Below are 18,600 nucleotides of genomic sequence, written 5' to 3' on the forward strand. Positions count from 1 at the left end.
TACAGAAAATGAGACCCTGCCCTCATTAGTTGAATATGAATGGGACAAGGGACCTGGTGGCAAAAGACGTGAATGAGGTACTCAATGCCTTCTTTACCTCAGACTTGGCTGATAATATTTACCCTGAGGACCTGCAGCCCCTGAAAGCAGTGGGAAGGTCTGGAGCAATGAAGTTTTATGCTCATTTAGGAGAATCACATTAGGAAACATTAAAGCAAGTGGACATACACAATTCTGTGGGACATGCTTGAATGCATCGATGAGGACTAAAGGAGCTGGTTGATGTCATTGCAAGGCCACTCTTGATTATCTTTGGAAGATTGTGGTGACTGAGGGAGGTTCTAGAGAACTGGAAATTCCAAGAACTCTGTTACCATTGATATGGGCAAGTAGAAGGATGTAGAGAACTACAGGCCAGTCAACCACACCTTGTCCTGTTATAGTGATGTAGTAAATCCTGCTGGGAACAATTTTCAAGCACATTAAGGACAAGAATGCAACTGGAATTAGTCAGCAAGGATTTATAAAGGGGATCATTATAAAGGGGATTATAAAGGCCCTTGCCTGATCCACCTTATAGCCTTCTGTGAAAATTGCCTAGCTTGTTGGGTTAGGGGAAAGCAGTTGGTACTGCTTATCTTCACATGAGTAAGGCTTTCAACATTGTTCCATAATTTCCTCAGGAACAAACAGTAGGGATTAGATAAATAGACCATGAGAGGGACTGGAAATTGGCTAAACTGTTAAATTCAAGGGATTGTGATATCCAGCAGCACGATATTCAACAGGAGTCAAGTCACGAGTGATTTTTCCTAGGGATCAACCTGTTGCCAATGCTGTTTAACGTGCTAATGACGTAAATGGTAGGGCAGAGTGCTTCTTCAGCAAGTTTGCAGATGATACAGAAGTAGGAGACATTGATAAACCAGATGGTTGTGCTGCTATTCAGTGGGATGGCAACAGCCTGGAGATCTGAGCTGAGAGAGATCTCCTGAGCAAAGAGAAATACCAAGTCCTATCCCTGGGGATGAAGAACCACAGACACCCACTCATACAGGCTGGGTGGTGTTTGGCTGGAAAGTAGCTTTGCAGAAGGTCCTGGGTTCCTGTCAGAGACCAAGTGGCCTTTGAGCTAGCAGTGTGCCCTTGCATTAGGAAGAGTGTCACCAGCAGGCTGAAGGACGTGATTCTTCTCATCTACTCAGCCCTGGTGAGATTATATTTGGAGTACTGTGACCAAGCCTGGGATCCCTAATGCCATAGTGACAAGGCAAGTGACAAGGCAAGGACATACTGGATTGAGTCCAGGAATAGAGCATTAAAATGCTCAAGGTATTGGAGCATCTGACATGAGAAGAGGCTGAGAGCTGGTGTTTTGCCTTAGAGAAGAAGCCTTTAGAGAAACAGCATTTTATGTGCATAAAAATAAAATGGGAGGAACTAAAGAAGAAGAAACCAGACTTTTGTCAGTGGTATTCAATGAAAGAACAAAAACCACAATTTGAAATGCAGGAAGTGCCAATTAAACATCAGGAAAAAAAGGGGTTTTTTTATGAGGGTGGTTTAACACTATAACATGTTGCCCAGAGAGGTTGTAGAGAGTCCACATTTGGATATATTCAAAACATGACTGGACATGGTCTTGAACAAAGTGACCCTGTTTTGAGCAGGGTCAGTGGACTAGAAAATATCCAGAGATTCCCTCCACTCACAACGATTCTATAATTCTATATTTCAGTTCTCAACTTCAGTTTCCTTTTCAGAAGTCAGTTTGTATGAATTAAATAAAAACTGAGTAAACACTGGAGATGTCTTCCTCTTTATGACATATTAGAAGAACATGTTTTCCCACTTTAGCACTACTATCAAGTGCTCTAAAAATATGATATTGTGACATACTTAGAAAAGAATGCAGGGAACCGGGCATTGAGAATTACTTTCTAAACATTCTTCCATCAAAGTTCAGACGTGCTATCTGCAGTTTGTCAGAACACCTCTCTTTATTCCATGAAAACATTATAAATAACAGAAATAAAATTAAACGCCAAATGTCAAGAGAATTAAAAAATTACAAAGGCATTTTCTCTCTCCATAGCTGATGCATATAACGAGAGGCGTACTTACTCACAAAGGTCTATCTAGCCTAATACATATCTCTAGTTCTACCAAACTATCCCTTCCCTAGTGAGGGATCTGAAAAAGGCCAAGCACACGGAAAAAACTCTCTATAATATTCTGTCACTCAACGATTTCTTCAGAGTGAGGTCATGCCTTCTTATTTAACATCTCAAGACAGCTTCTTCTTTCATTGGTGTGCCCGAAAAAGTTGCTATATTAAATCCTGTGTAAACATTTAGGACGGACAACACTTTGCAGAAAAAGTTCTCCATCTGCACTATGTGTTGTCTGTTCTTTGAACCTGCCAGTTCCACTTCATGCTCCTTAGCTCTTGTATTGGAATAGACTATGTGTGATCACTTCTAATCGCATTTGCTAAGCCACTGAAGATTTTATTCTTCCCTGTCCTCATCAATCTCTCTTCTAGACAGAAGCAATCACAGCCTGTTCCTTGGATGGGGGCTCTTCTGCACTTTCAAGGCTCTAAGTAGCTCTGCATGTTTTCCACCTCCTGAAGGTAAGGAAGTGTGTTGGGACTGTACACAGTAGATGTATAACTCCACTCTGGATTTAAACATTGGCATAATATTGCTTTATATTTTGTTGCCTACTTGTGGTCTTATAATTCCTTACACTTGGTTTGCCTTTTGACTCCTACTGTGCATTAAGATGATATTTTCTTATAACTGTGTGCTATTTAACAAGATCTAACCATCACTTGGCATTTATTTACATTCAGTTTCACCTGTCATTTCATTTTCACCTAAACCAGAAATCTTGCTTGGCATTTCAATTTATGAAATCAGTGTCATAGGGACTTGTGGAAATGACTTGTCAAAGGTGATTATTTTAACAGCTTAAATAACTACTTTGATCATTTCTGATATGGATCTCATTTCATATTAATTAAAATTTTATTAATTTATTAAAAAAACTTCAAAACATGGGAAAATATGGAAAGAATATCCAAATTATCACACTGGTGCCCCCACAGTGATCTCTTCCATCTTATTCCAGCTTAATTCCTTTATAATGCCACTTCTTATAATGTTCTTTGATGGTTTGCCAGCACATGTACATTTCCATCCTGAATGTTTCTCCATAGTGCTTTAACTGGCTCCTCTTTCTTCTATTTTAATGTATGGAAATAAAGAATATGAAAAAACTTTGCTTTAAACTGCTCACAGCATTATTGTAGGATTAGACTCCAAAGAAAGCATTAAAGATATGTACCTTCAACCTATATAACCAAGGTGAAGAATACCTCTGCCTTGGCAGCAAGAAATTTTCATTTTGCTTTCACCTGTTGCACAAAGTTATGTGCTAGCTCCATGGCATTACTGCAAACAGAAATTCCACAGGAAACGGAACTTTCAATCATTAGCTCTACCAATTTAGGTCCTAGATGTACTGTTCCACTTTTATTTGCAACAGTCTCACAAAAGGAGAGAGAGGACCGATCAGAGCAGTTAAATTAAAAATCCCTTTTCTGCAGAGAAATAATCAGCATGCAGAAATAAATAACAGGAGGAATATCCAGCTTTCACCTACCACAATCTGGACAACAAATGGGTTGTTTTAATTATGTTTAGGTCCTCTACCATTGCATAAGAGATTCTTGAAAATTCACATAAGCTAGGAGTTCACACATTCAAGACTGCCATAAAACAAGAGAGACTCCATGCTCTGTGCCTCTTCGAAAAACATACGAACAGAAAAAATAATTTAAAAAAAATAAATTTAATTGGACATTTGGTCATCTGAATCATCCCTGACCAGATGCCAGAACTGAAATATCATCAAAACATTAAACATATATATGTATCTATTAACACTCATTCATACATATACATGTACATCTATATACAACACACTGAAATTAAATATTTAGAGAAGCATTTTTTCACAAATATGTGTCTTTTGGAGTATCTAATTCTGAATACATTAGAAGACACTCTTCCACACCAGGACGAATTACACAATATTTCATTTGTTAACAAAAACCCCAGACATAATGATTTTAAACTGTAAGCAGGGTATTTCCATAAAATGAGGATTCTAGCCCTGTAAACTCTAACCTGACATAATAATAGTAATAAAGGAACTATCAACTGCTTTGAAAGATTCTTGGAGCCCTAAAATTCTCAAAAATGCTTACTTGGGTCACAGATGCAAATATCTCAGAGTGAATGCAAAGTGTCAAATAAAATGGGAATTCTAAAGAAATAAATACACCAATCACTTAAATCCAAGATGTTATTTGAGATAACTAAGAGTCCCTTATAACACAATCATAATAAGGAAGTTATATATTATAGCAGATATTACATGAGAAATATTAGGATGGCTAATACAGGTTTTCAGAGTATCTAAAATACAACACTGTTTCTTTAAATGTATGTGAAAAATCAAAACACTGGATCCATGACATGGATCCATTGACTGGATTTAAGGTGAGAAGTAATGGTGACAATAGAACGAAGTCTCAGCATTTTCTGGTGAAAATACTCTCGATTACCACCACCAAAAAAAAGGACAAAGCTGCCTGGCAGCTACAGCTGTGGGGAGTGGGTCTCTCCCTTTATGAGTCACCCTCATCCACTAGCAACTTGCTCCACCTCTTCCACATAACTTAAGCATTTATATTTGAGTCTTACTACAACCATTAAATCAGGTCGTACTGGGAAGCCTCAGGTTGACTGTGCAAAAGCATGTCGCTATCAACCTGTGTAGCTCATGGTTGATGTGCAATTTGTAACTCTTTCTTTAAAGAAAAAATGAATGATTGGATCTGAGCAGCCTGAGCATTCTTAACAAAAACATAAGCCTCGTACCTCTTTTGGAAAATCAACAGATCTGCATCCATTCTTCATTTTTCTGCTTACTCCTGACCCATGGTCACCTGCAGTTAGGTCATTACCACTCTTTAACAGCTGCATAAGAGTGGGTAGCGATCTAAAGCTGAGCTAACCCAAGCTGTCCTTTCACACAGTCAGTTTTATGAATGACCTGAAGATTAGAGTAGTGAAAATGAGCATGAGGTAAGATTTGGTGAGCATGAGGTAAGATTTGGTAAGCATGAGAGTTCATGGACAGAGGCAGGAGAAAGCATTACAGGAGGGTAGAGAAGCATGGGAGGAAGGCATGCACTGCCCGTATTACAGCTGCTGGAGGAATGAGAACAAAGTTAGGAAAGTAGACTGAAGTCATTAAAAAGCAAGACATCCTCCATTTTACAGCTTTAAAAAATACATATCTCATTGAAGTGTTGTTAATGCATATTGGCCTCATTAACAATGCAGTTAACAGCTATTATGTGCTTCTTCTCTTTTATCCACAGAGAGTATATACAGGAAGACATTTTAAAATAAAAATGCATATGCATAAACACATTCTGCTGGATGTCGATGCTGGAGAAAGCTAATTGAGAAACAATCCTTGCTTTTGTAGGAGTGAGGAGATTTGTGATAATCTGAAGTTTTTGTAGAAAAGTTCATTCTCATGTTTGGCAGATCCAAAAAAAAAAAAAAAAAGCTTTTTCTCACGTATGAAATGTCCATTTAAATTTTAGAGTATGCTTATCAGAGAAGAAACAACTTTATCCTCAAAAGCGAAGCAAGCTTTAGTTACATCATATAGGCATATAAAAGCTCTGATTTTACTACCATATGGGAAACGCAAGCAGAGAATGGCCCAAGGCACTTGCAGTAAATATCCTGTGTTGGCACTAGCACTTTATTCCTAAATAATTTTCAAAATATATCTATATTTTCACATCCAAATACACTGTATTTGTGTTTTGCAGATGATAAGGTCTAAACAACTGTGGCTGCATTCCCTTGCCAGGGTATGACAGAGTCTTCAAGAAATAGAGTACGTTGCTTACAGATGCTGCTCTGTAAGAGAGCCTAGTAACAATGAGGAATCCAGGACAATAAATACAGAAGTGAAATGACCTGTAGTGCACAGAAGTAAAATGTATGGCTTTGGTCATGGAAGCTCTTCTTTAGGCCTCTCCCCACCAGCACAAAGTCTATTTTACTTGGGTTAAATTTTCAGCACTCCACCATCTACTTATTGCCTGTGTGTGTGCCCATGCTGTCTAGCTGGTACTCCCTGTCTCCCTGGGTTCCACATCTCCCTGGGTATGCTAGGATCAGATGTACTCTACCTGGTACTTCCCCTGCAAGTGAAAGTACATCAGTATCTTTTAAGTTTGAGCAGCATTGAAGTGGTTTTAGTGCAAAGCCAATGTGCACCTTTGGGATGATCAAGCACTGCATAAAGATCTTGAGGCTGGTGACTCAATGGCTTGCTTCTCCCAGTTGACAACAGGACTAATGGCTGCCATTAATCCATCCCAGCACAATATCTTGGCCAGAACTCAGGACAGTCCAGGTGAACAATATTGACTATTATTGCTTGTAACGTAAGCTGAAGCTTGCCTTCTCCATAAGATTGCTTATGACTGAAAGTTTAAAGAAGTACCAGGATACCCATGTTATATCTTTTCAGTATCAGCCTATCTAAACATTTGAAGGAACAAGGGAATATTCTTCCCCCCCAAAGAAGTATTAATTACATTAGACAATTTGTTATCCTAAATAGATATTTTAATGCAAGATTCTCTATCTTCAGAGAAGGATTTTATTGATCTCTATTGCAGCCTCAGCATATTCTTGGAGTAATTCATTATGGTTTGTTTCATCCACATCAGTATCTGTTTTCTGACATAAACATTTAAGTCTGTTTTTCTTTATACAGTGGTTATTTGCTTCCAGAAAACAAGAGATATGTTACAATACTAACAAAGCGTTAGACATTGAAAACCCAGGATAGAATGCAAAAAGGAAGATTAATCAGTTCCTAGAGTCTGTTTTCTGGAAGTTTTTTTAAATCAGGTTTTCATGATTTAAAATTTGGAGAGAGAGTTTTATTGTCTTTTTTGCTTCTGATATTAAGAAAACTCAAATCAGTGACAAAAGAGCAAAATATGTTCCTGTCTGGATTACAAAGCCTGTAAATCTCGACTCTCAATATACAGTTTAGGTTCTCTGAAAGAAAAAAGAAAACACATGAGGAGATGAGCTTCTAAGCCCTTGTTGCTGTGGCACTGTTAGACACCAGACCAGTTATTATTGGATCAGAACCACCTTGTGGGGAGTGTGTAAGTGTGTGTGTAGGGGGAAGGAATGGGTCGAACCTCACGGAGGTGGGGTGGCATCGTATCCCTCATGGCAGGCCCTTGGAGCCCACATGGGGAATCCCCAGAGTAGCTGTCAGTCACAAGCAGCCTAGGAAAACTGTGACACACCACATCTCCTGCAGCCCCTAAGCCAGGCTCAGATTGGCAGGGGCAGTGAGGGCACTGTCCCTCATCCTGGCCTGGAACCCCAGAGTGGCTGGTGGGTCAGAGATCCCACCTGGAGGGGTTGGCCACAGGGACCAGAGCAGATAAAACCGTAGTCATATGGTTTGCCTCATGGCATGGCCCTGCCACGTGGACTTGTGAGAGCTGGTCTTCTACAACACTTCTCTTCCTTTTTCTCCTTTTCTCTTCTTGCTCCCTCTGCTTCTCTTTCTTTTTTCCTTTCTTGATGCTAGGGTGGCTTGGAGCTGAAAGGATTGGATCTTAAGTGTTGTGGAATTGGTTAGATTTTGCCTTAAGTGTTGTTGATTTATTGGATCTTAAGTGTTGTGGGTTTATTGGATCTTGACTTCAGTGTTGTGAGTTGGATGGACTGTGACTTAAGTGTTGTGGATTAATAGTATATGCTGAGTCAGTATTGTGGTAGAACATTTTTGTCTAGCTTGTGTAGTGTCCTTTTGAACTTAGGCCAAGTTCCTTTATTTGCTTCCCTAACTTAATAAAGAAATCCCTTGAGAATAAACTCGTGGCTTATTCTCTTGATGCTATCTCAAGGTATTAAGGAACCCTATATCTATATATTAAAGTAAAACTCCTAGCCAAGCTGGTGACCTGGTAGCTCCTGGGGCTTGGAGTCTTACGGGACCTGCTTTAACAAATGCTGAAACATTCTAAAGCCAGGTATGTTGCTATTTGGTAGTCAGTTTCTAATTGCCAAAAAGTATCAGTGTTGTCCTATACCAACTTTGTAGTTGTTTGCAGCCTTTTAAGGGTGCATAAAATCAGTATTAACTTTGGATCTGGCTTTAGGTTTCAGAGAAATAAACCTGAATGATTGTATCCTATGTATGTGACGTTTAAAGTCAGGAATAGCCACCAAGCCTATGTCCTAGTTACCTGGACTGGGACCAGTTTATCACTATGTGGGTATAACTAAAACTATGTATTCTACACCCTCATCAAAAGAGGTAAATAAATTGCTTTAGTCTGTGCTTATGTGTTGACTTCCTGGTGTTAGATTCTGGCATCTGATTTCCTTTCATCCAATAGACTAATTTCACTTAGAACTAGGGATTATACCTGGAATTCCCAAGGAAGAACAATAATCTGAGTTTCCAAATGCAGTTGAAAGGATGGGTCCTGTTGGGTACCTCTGGTAGCAGAGTCCTCAGAACTGGAGGAGCTACAGCAAAGAGTTCACAAAGCAGCAGTGACATGCCAGAAGTGTGACTACATAACTGTAGCACAAGTAACAATAATTGTATTTTAAAACTCCTCCACTATCATGCTTCCATATTCCAGAATAATTCTTCCACTCTAAGAACCATAATTCCATACTAAAATCAGTGTTGCTCAACAGCACAAGCATGAAAATATGCAGACAAAAATACTGAAGCTAATTGAGTCTAAAAATGTGTGAGGAAAGTAACTGAGTGGGCCTTATGATGACAAATATAATTTGATTTCAGTAACTGTAATGCCATTTTCACCTAAAACCAGTGAAACTGCTTATATATTTTCTCAGAGTCATAATTAATTCGTGGAATTGATCTGGGAATTGCTTTGACAGTGAAGTCCAAAATTTTGTTCAGTGGTGTGCAACAGTGAAAAATAATACACTAAATATAAAGAAGAGGATGAATAATAGATAAAACACATTACATAGATCTTCTAAAATATGTAATATTAGTCATCCTAACTAAAAAGGATGCTTTATAGTTTCTATGTCATCGGAAAAAGATCTTAATAAGATTGGGGCTGCCTACCCAAGAGAAAAGAGGAAAATAATGTTGCAAACACACAGATGCATAGTAATAACTGGTATTGCAAAAGGAGGCATGGAAGATTCAATTCTCTTTTTTTCCCTAAAAGAAAAATAATGTACGTTCAGTGAGATTGAAAAACGACACTTCCAAAAGTGAAAAAAGAACTTCTTCACACATTGCGTAGTTAGCAATTACACTGAACTGTGCAATGTTAGCAAGAGTCAAAACCCCCTGACATTTAAGGGAATAACAAAAGTGTTCAACTAGTGAGGGAATAAAAGAGTTATGAGATATACTCAACTGTACACTTCAAGTCACTACTCATTATGAATTATGGCCAAAATTTCAAGCGTGACTGGTAAACTCTCAAATGTGCAGTACACACTTCTATCATCCACTTCTGAAGGTATTTGGGCCAGTCATTGTTTTAAACAACCTGTTGGACAAGAGGAATTACAAGCCTTGTCCATGATAGTGGTTCCTACATTCCTGATGTTGGGAAGTAGTGCTTTTTGGGAAGTGAATAATTCCTAAAATTGGATTTGCATACTGAAGAGGAATAAATACCAGCAAGCCTCATCTTATTAAGTAGCTGAAGCAGCAGCCATTGTCCTGCCATTTTGTAACTGGCCCTGCCCCATTTATTTTTTTTTTCCAATTTGATACGTGTTTCCATGGGAACAGAAGCAGGACTAGCCACCAGCTGAGTCAATCTCAGCTGCTGGCTCCCAGTTCTCACGTTTTGTTCTGTTTCCTTGGAAACTGATGTCAAATGAGAAAGAGAAGTAAACCAGTTTTTACTCTTTAATAGTTACTCTTTCTTTGGACCTGCTCTACATCCTCTGGGCTGGTGGAAGGTTTAGAGCTGACTTTAATGCCATTCATTTTCCCCTCCTTTGGAACGTCTGCCAGCCACCGGTGGGTCCCAGCAGATGCAAGTAAGAGTTCTCAGTTTGAGCTACTGCTGGCAGCCGCCTGCTGTGAACTACAATGGCAAGATTTTAAAGCAGGCTACAGATTTCAGGAGACATTTGGCTCCCACAGTCTGTAATATTTCAGATTGGAAGGAAAGAAATTAAATTTATTTAAAAAATAGTAGGGGAAACAGATGGGCATAATGATATTTAGAGAACAAATTGACTAACAAGCTCTGACCTGCATTAGTCTGAACACCCCCAGAAACTACTTCAGCCAATTAAATTCTTCATTTCATATTACACATTTGACAAAGTTCTCTCTAATCCAGCTGTTAGCTGACTGAATAGCCCAACAGCACAATGTAAACAACACCCCATAAACACATCTGTTTCTGCATACACACATATGCAGAAAGAGAAAAGAACATGATATGATTGTTTCAAAATGGTGAAGAATCTACATAATTTTATTTGAGTACATGAATTTGAAACAGACATCTTTATCAATTCCATACCTATGTTACTCCCACATTTTTAGCATGTGTATACAAACACACACATACACACCCTGCACTCTCTATATAATTTTGGACCAGGGTATTTTCCAGTTCCTACAGCAACAGTGTCATTAATGAAGATGAATACTGAAGAGAAAAATCTACATTTGTGCAGGTTGAATCCAAATTTTCATATAACTTTCATTTAAAAATGTAGAGACAAGTCAATTTTACAAGACAATAGTCTGTCCAAAGGAAAAGTTTTAAATTTGATGGCCTCTGCTCTTAGTTAACTAGTCCATCAAGGTATAGAAGCATGTTTACCTTGGACATGCTTTTACCCTTCCTTTTCTATCACACCTAATGCATGCATTCCTTGCTGAGTATTCTTTACATCACATCTCAGTTATGAGAGAGCTGCAGCTCTCTTATTCTGCAGCTGCAATAAGGAAAGAGAATTCCACTTTATGTTGAACTTTGCAAGATCTGTCCAGAATTCTTCACAATCAGCCCTCATTTTAATTTTCTGAAATAACTTACTGTAACCATTAAAACGTTGTCATCTTCTCATTCACCTTCTCTTCCACTGAACAACACAGGTACCAGCACAAAGACTGGAACTTGTCCTGAAGTACTCTACTGGCTACATCTGTCCATACTAGAAAAGGAACTGTTATTTATTTCTTAATTCTGTTTCCTTATTCTAAAGAACTTAATACCCATTTCAGGGCTTCTCTCTTATTCCGTGGTTATGTCGTATCCACGAGAGCCTTTGATGAAAGAAATTGATGAGTCCTTTTTGGAGACCTAGTAGGCTGTGTCAGCTTCTATTCACAAGTTTGCTGGCTTCTTCAAAGGACTTCGATAAGTTTTAATGACTTGTTCCTTCACAAGTGCCACGTCAACTCCTCCTCAATGTAGCATATCAATTACTAATTCTACTCCTGATTATAATTTTTATAAGGTGGCCTACTACAGACTTTAACTTACAAGTCTGAGGTTTCCATTCTGTCATGAAAACATGGCAAGACATTTGCAACATTTTGTTCAGATATCAAAGTAGTTCTGAGCTAATGATTACATACTGTTGTTGGTAGTTTGACTGTTACTCTTTTGAATTACTTTAGAAAGCCTGGGAGAATATAATATTTTTGCAGTGATTTATTTCTGATCAGTTTCTCTATTCCTACCAGAAACTCCAGTTACTCCTCAGTGGGTTCATCAGAAGGGTTCTAGCACAGCAATCTCCACAAACTCTTCCACTAAGAATTTTTCTGAATGAAGCAAATCAATCATTTAATCATTCTACACGGCCTTGTTTTCTGCAGGTAATGCTCTTCTATTCTGATCAAATATTGTTCCAAAGGTTCCCTGGCAAACTTCCTGCTATCTGTATTTACAGAAAGATTTACTATTAGTTTTTCATTCATTGCAAGATTTTTTTTTTTAGACTGCTTTATTGTCTTCTACATTTAACTTAGCAGACTTTATGATCTTGTCTATTTTCCTCATTTGGATACAACTTTAATTTTTTTGAAGGATGTCTTCCTGCTGCTTTGTCATGTTGAATCTCTTCTTTTTCAAGTCTTACTCAATGTGTGGCATGCATTTACTCTGTGTCTCAAATATGGTATTCTTACTAATCTCTAGATCACCCACAAAGACTTAACTCTCTACAGTGTCCTCTTTAGTCTCTTTAGTGTCTCTTTAGTGTCCTCAGTTTAGTGTTGTTCCCTTTTCTGAAGCCTGAGTATCTGTCTACTGCTCTTTTTTGGCTGTTGCTTCTTCAAACTATGAAAACTAAGAACAATATATTTGGAAATATACTGGAGAAAACTCCTTCAGATATCTAGACATTGGAACAGATTCTGTATGCTATTCAGAATGAAATGAAGGGTTAATTCTCTGTAGGTTCTCTAATCTATTGAATTACAAAGCAGTTACCAAATGAGTTAGTCTGAGCAGCACATTCATCTAGTTCACATATACATTTTTTTGCTTTCTGTGATGTTTATGACTCCCTCAACTTATCAGTCAAAGCTGGCCTTCTGGCTTGTTGGTTAGTAATATGTATCCAACAGCATAGTTATACACTTGGAATGCACAAAAAATATTAATATGGTAATTTGAATTGATTTTTCGTTAACATACTGCACTACTCTGACACTGGCATGGCATACTCAATCTTTCCTGCATATTGGCATTTTTGTTATTGCAATATCCTCATATAAGGTTGGGTATTCTTAGTCTCCTCACTTTGCATCTATATCAATGCTAGAAGCCCAAATAGGTTGGGTTTCATTGATCTCTCTTTCTCTTCTGTGTCTTCTAAAATTGCACTTTTTCTCCATTTCACATTTATTACCATCCCAGGACAATTCAGTGTGAAACATTAAATACTAGTATTCCAGATACCAGAATAAAGTTAACTTTTAAGTATTGATATTGTTGTCATAAGAATGCACAAGAGACAACATCACAGAGATAACTACATAACTGGTACTAAGATGTCAAGGAAGGGAAAGGCTGCTGCACTGGACTAACAGGTTTTAAAATTCTACAAGAAATATTGTAGAATCCAGTGTGCAAGGTACTGTTTTTATTGAATCTAATGAAGATCTTTTTTCCTTGAGAATTATAAAATCTAGTCCATCTCCCCTAGTATACAAGTTATTATTTATTAAACACTATCATTGTCTATCTTCCCTGGCCACAGAGGTTGTCTGTTGTGTTGTGAGAAGATAAGCCAGACAGAGGCTTTCAAGCTAAACTGTAAAGTAAAAGAGTTATTACACCATTGCGTTATGAGCAAGAGGTGAGTGTGACTGTATGTCTACACACAGACCCTTTAACTATACTAAGTACCTAAATGAATTATGCTATGGTTATTGCACAGACTCCACTTTGTAAAGGATTTTGCTATTTCAGACTGTGGTTTCAGTCCAATGCAGCTGAGCAACTGAAATTACAGCAAGCTGGTTTCCTAAGTATTTTTTGTCTTGTGGCTGGATTCTCTTGGTCTAAGAGTGAAGGTCCCCTGAATTGGGTCATTTAAAATGTCTGTTTTTAGACAAAGGGATAAACTCACTCTGTGACCCTTCTCTTTGGGGAGACACTACCCAAATCTCTCCTCCACACAGCTGTCTGTTTCCATCAAATCTGTTGCAGTGCTATGTCCTTAAAAGCTGTATCTTCTCAAATCTGTCAGATTTGACTGAAACAGGAAAAGTTTGTTAGGCAGTAGGAAAAAACCACACAGAGCCCCTTGTACATAAATGTGGCCTTCTTAAGAAACCAGGACAAAATCCAGATGGTTGGGAAAAGATGGTAAAGCCTTTCTACTGGGGCAAAGCTCTTGCACAGTTACATACACAGAAGCACCATAATTCCTCATGGCCTGTTGAGCTGAAGAACCCAGACAGCAAGACAGAGAGGAAGGATACGCTCCAGTTCATACAACTGGGAGACACTTAGTCTGGCAGGAACCTAGCTGAGATCTGATCATAACAACAGAGCATTTTGATGATGAAAAAAAAGGTGAATTATGATGAAAAAAGCAAATTCCTAGTTCAGCCTAGGAAGAATCTAGTGAGAAAAAAAGCGATTGGTCTCTCCACTGGTCTGAAAAATTAGCAAAAGGAAAAATGTTACAGCCAGTGCAACTAGCAAAACAGATGAATAGGGGTAATATTATGGATTAATTCCTATTTTTTGCACTGCTGCTTGAAGTTGAGAAGCATTTTTTATCAGTAAACTTTTGTGTTATGTGAAAATCAAGCCTACAGTACTCTATGAAATGTACGTAGGGGCAACCTTACAGTTCTTCTGCAGGAGATCAACATATAGTTATGGAAATTTTAAAGTTGTGCCTGCCTTGATCTTTAACCTGTTTGCTTTTATGCAGCAATTTTATTATCTATATATCATATAGCATAAACCACTCACCCTACTGATGACCGGAGGATCTGGATGCCTTATGGTTCAGTCATTAAAACTTTTAAAATGGTGTCTTATAGCAGCCACAGATGTGCTTTTCATAAAGAACCCATACATCTGGGGTCAGGATGCCAGAGACAAGTCTGAAAACTGACAGACCCAACATCCCATGTGACTTTTGTCTTCTGTAAGGGCCAGAAAATCTCCACAAAAGCCTTCACTTCCCTTTGTATTTTTAGATTTAGACTGCCTATTCTCAGCTTTTAGGCATGGATTGCTTGGACTTTGCAAACTACTCCAGAAAAGGAGCCTGAATTTTTACGCTCTGGATTTAAGAAATTTTTAAAAGTTCTTCATAATTTACTGCTGTTAATTCATTGAAACAAACTATTTTGTGAATAATGGCAAACAGCAAAGGACACTGCCAGTTTTTAGGCTTCTCGTCTTGGTTACTTTGATTGACGTGTTTATGAAGACACAACTAAGAGAGGACCACCTGATAGTAACCAAATGCAGAACTATCATGTAGGAAGCCAGTGAGTATTCATAAACAGCACTCAAATGGTTCATTAGCTAGAATGACTGATTGCATTCATAACTTTGGAACCTACAGTTAGTTTAGTCTTTATCACTAGGATTAGCTTTAACTGAGGGAAGTAATCCCTTTGAAATTATTTCATAGAAGCAAGTGGGACAAGGAATATATGTTACACAATATTCCTGAAAACAGAAACTGAAAACTGCCTCCAGCAGTGTTTACTATGTGGTAAGTACTTTTCAAACACAGAAAAGATAATACCTGCTCAGTCAAACTCAACTAAATAATTGACCATTGCACTTAAAATTTATTTATATGATATGATATTATATTAATTATATTATCGCATAATAATAATAGGGGCAAAAAATTTGTTATTTGCCTCTACTAAGGAGTTTTTTAGACCTGAAGAGGTGTGCTTCAGGAAAGCAAATTGCAGTTCACCTCATGACTTATATAATAAACATATTTTATGCACATACAATATTTTAATGACTTGCTTGCATAATACTTTTATTTCCTTCCCACCCCAAATCCACTAGCTTAAAAAACATTCTGCACAACTTATAGTAATAGCTAAGAGCTTTAACAGTACACTCAAGTCAATTCTACGCTGAGTGCTCAAAATATTAAACAGTCTCATGTGTGACTTTGCATGGGATTACATAGTTCCCAGAGAATTTCAGTTCTGTTACAAAGTTCAGGCAACTGGTGTGCAGCCCCATGGTCTAGTCAGCCCCAAACGCAGAACAACTACACTAAGTTTTTAGTATTATACATTACATGATAAAAGAACACTGAAAAGTTCAGATGGAAATCGCAATAATTTAAAACTGCAGTAAACATTATTTCTCAAATACATGGCATTTTATGGTTTAATAACTTCACAGTAATTGCTGCTGACTATGGACATTTCACTTAAGTGATTCTAGTAAGACTAGATATCAGGATTTTTAGTTATACTAAAGTAAAAAGTAAAATTCCTTCTAAAAGTAAAATTCCTTCTAAATGAGCATTATTTCAGTTGGATTTCATGACTTTTTTCATGTTTTGTTTTAGATGAGCAGAGAAACTGTTAATACTGACAATTGAAATATCAGTTGCGATACAGTTGGAACAAAATGATGTAAACAAGGCTCTGAACAAGCTACTATGGCTTCAAGCTGTACACACATAGAGCAGCAACATCTCCACAAGACAAATTTCAATTGCATTTTCCATTTTTTATTAAAAACCATATTAATTGAGAAGTCTTTTAAAAAAAAGTTCAAACTTTATGGAATGACTGACATATCTTTTCAGACTCTAAAATGATTTCTTGAAAGGCAACCCTTGCAGTTCAGGAGGCATTGTTCTAAGGTATTTTCTACAAATTACATTCAAATAAAAATTAAAATCTTCTCCTAATAAAATTCCAGAGCTACCCTGCAAAGTAAGAACAAAGTAAAAGCAATGAAGTAAAATAGCATATCTTTTCTTGTGTATGTTAACATCAGAAAGCTCCCATTCTTTTTCTTACTGATTGCCAAATATTGGAGAATAACACCTCTAGACTGTCCTCATATGATCTAGTTTTCAGATATCACCAGTTTCCACGTTGAAAGCAATAAACTCTCAAAAACTGCTTATCTACATACAGATAGTTTTTATTTTTTCTGGTTGTGCATTGCTGCTGTCCTGTTTCTTACTGTCAGTTTGTCCAGAAAGCTCTGCTTCAGCTTCCCTTCTAGAAACCAACCAGAATGCTGGAAAATATGTACAGTTAGCACCAAGCTATTACCTCCTCCCTATCCAAATTGCAATTGTGACCTTTCTGAGAATGACATTAAAATACGAACAATCAGTATGGATGTATGAATATAAAATTACTAAAAATAAATATAGCAGTAGGTAACATAATTCCTGACCACCTCCACAAAGAATGCAGTCTAAGCAGTGACCTCTCCTGCACTTATCTTGAATGAGCTGTTACTGAAATCCACTAATGGGTTCTGATAATCTATTATTTATTGCAACAAACTCTAAGAGAGAGTCTTAGCAGAGGACTCTCCTGTATTTACAACCCTTTCAAATAAAATCTCTCACAAGTGACAGAATTGTGGCACCTTCAACTACAGATACAATTTCTTCTGGTTGCAGTTATTTCATTTCTATTTCGTTTAAAAAACAGAACCCTTCCTCCCCCAAAATACACAGTTTGATTTGCTTTCTTATAACCTACTGCATTTGTAGCTTGGTCTTATAGAAAGCTGAAGATACTGATATGCAACCACAAGTATTATTTGGGCTTGAGGACATACCTCCATGTTATATTTTTCCACTGTCCTCCTCAAAGGATCCACAACCTGCCAGCAAATCAGGATGCAAAGATCAATCAGTAGCATCCCTCCAACTATCACGAGTAGCTTCTGGTCTTTAATGATCTGGAGAGACAAAAAAAAAAAAAAAAAAAAGAAAAAAGAAGCAGGGAGATTCCCATGAGCCATAGATAGATCCCTGTACAGCTTTTTTCCTATACAGGGAGAAAAATACAGGTTGCTAATAATAAAGGTTTTTAACAATGAACAAAGAAAAGTTTCAGAAATATGGAAAGTTGAAAACAAGAATACATAAATTATTTTATTTCATTTCATCATTATTAGAAGTATCTAAAGTGCTTTCCAATTTCTAAAAAGAAATTTGGAGGACTCTTAAATATTAATATTGAAGTCCAGGTTTATTACTAATTCCTGGAAAAAGAAAAAAAAAATTTAGGGTGCTACTATTGTGTCTATGTATGCAAATGTGGACAAGTGTTCATCTCACCTCTCAGAGTAGCAGGAGTTGAGATAGTTTTCACTAGGATTTACAGTGTTCACTTTTTCATAACCTTCTTGGATGTGGAAAACACACTCAAAAGGTATCAAAAGATAAGTTTATTTTGGAGTTTTTGTGTGTCTATGTGTTTAACATTTGCCTTTGTTACGCAAGTAGAAAGGAATGATTTATTTTTTCTATATAAGAAAGGTCAGAGGCCTTAATGCACATCCAGTGTAAGACATGCTTTTAATTCTGCAAGGATTTTAGGTTCAAAAAAGAAAGACAAGAGTTGCTGATAAAAATAACAAGCCAAACCACATATTACAATCTTGTATAGCTTTATGCAATTCCTATGTTATATGCATAGCAACACAAAAAATATACTGCAAAGACATTATTTTAGTTGCCAAGTTGTAAACATGTTGAAATATCAGGCTTAAATTAACTTTATGTCGGTGCCCTTGAACCTATGTTCACGGTTTTTAAATTAAAATGTACCTCTATTACTAATGAACACTCATACAACAGTCAAAAGATTTGCCAAGTTGCTTTAACGTGGACAAAGCTACATATTTTTTTCCCAAGTTTTGTTTCTCAGAAATAGTTGGCCTAATCAAAATGAAATATTCAAAAATATTGAGACTGAGAAGCTTAATAAAGT

General features: G+C 37.2%; 1 protein-coding gene across 1 annotated transcript in view; it reads right to left on the bottom strand.

Annotated features, from left to right (window-relative positions):
- Positions 1 to 18,600, bottom strand: part of GABBR2 (gamma-aminobutyric acid type B receptor subunit 2) — a 370,340-nt gene that overhangs the window by 124,169 nt on the left and 227,571 nt on the right. The window contains exon 13 of the mRNA XM_018069987.2: positions 17,441 to 17,563. Coding sequence (XP_017925476.1) covers positions 17,441 to 17,563 — 123 coding nt within the window. The remainder of the gene's footprint in view (positions 1 to 17,440; positions 17,564 to 18,600) is intronic.

The sequence above is a fragment of the Manacus vitellinus genome, unplaced genomic scaffold, assembly GCF_001715985.3.
Source record: "Manacus vitellinus isolate BGI_N305 unplaced genomic scaffold, ASM171598v3 scaffold_17_pilon, whole genome shotgun sequence".
Lineage (NCBI taxonomy): Eukaryota > Metazoa > Chordata > Aves > Passeriformes > Pipridae > Manacus > Manacus vitellinus.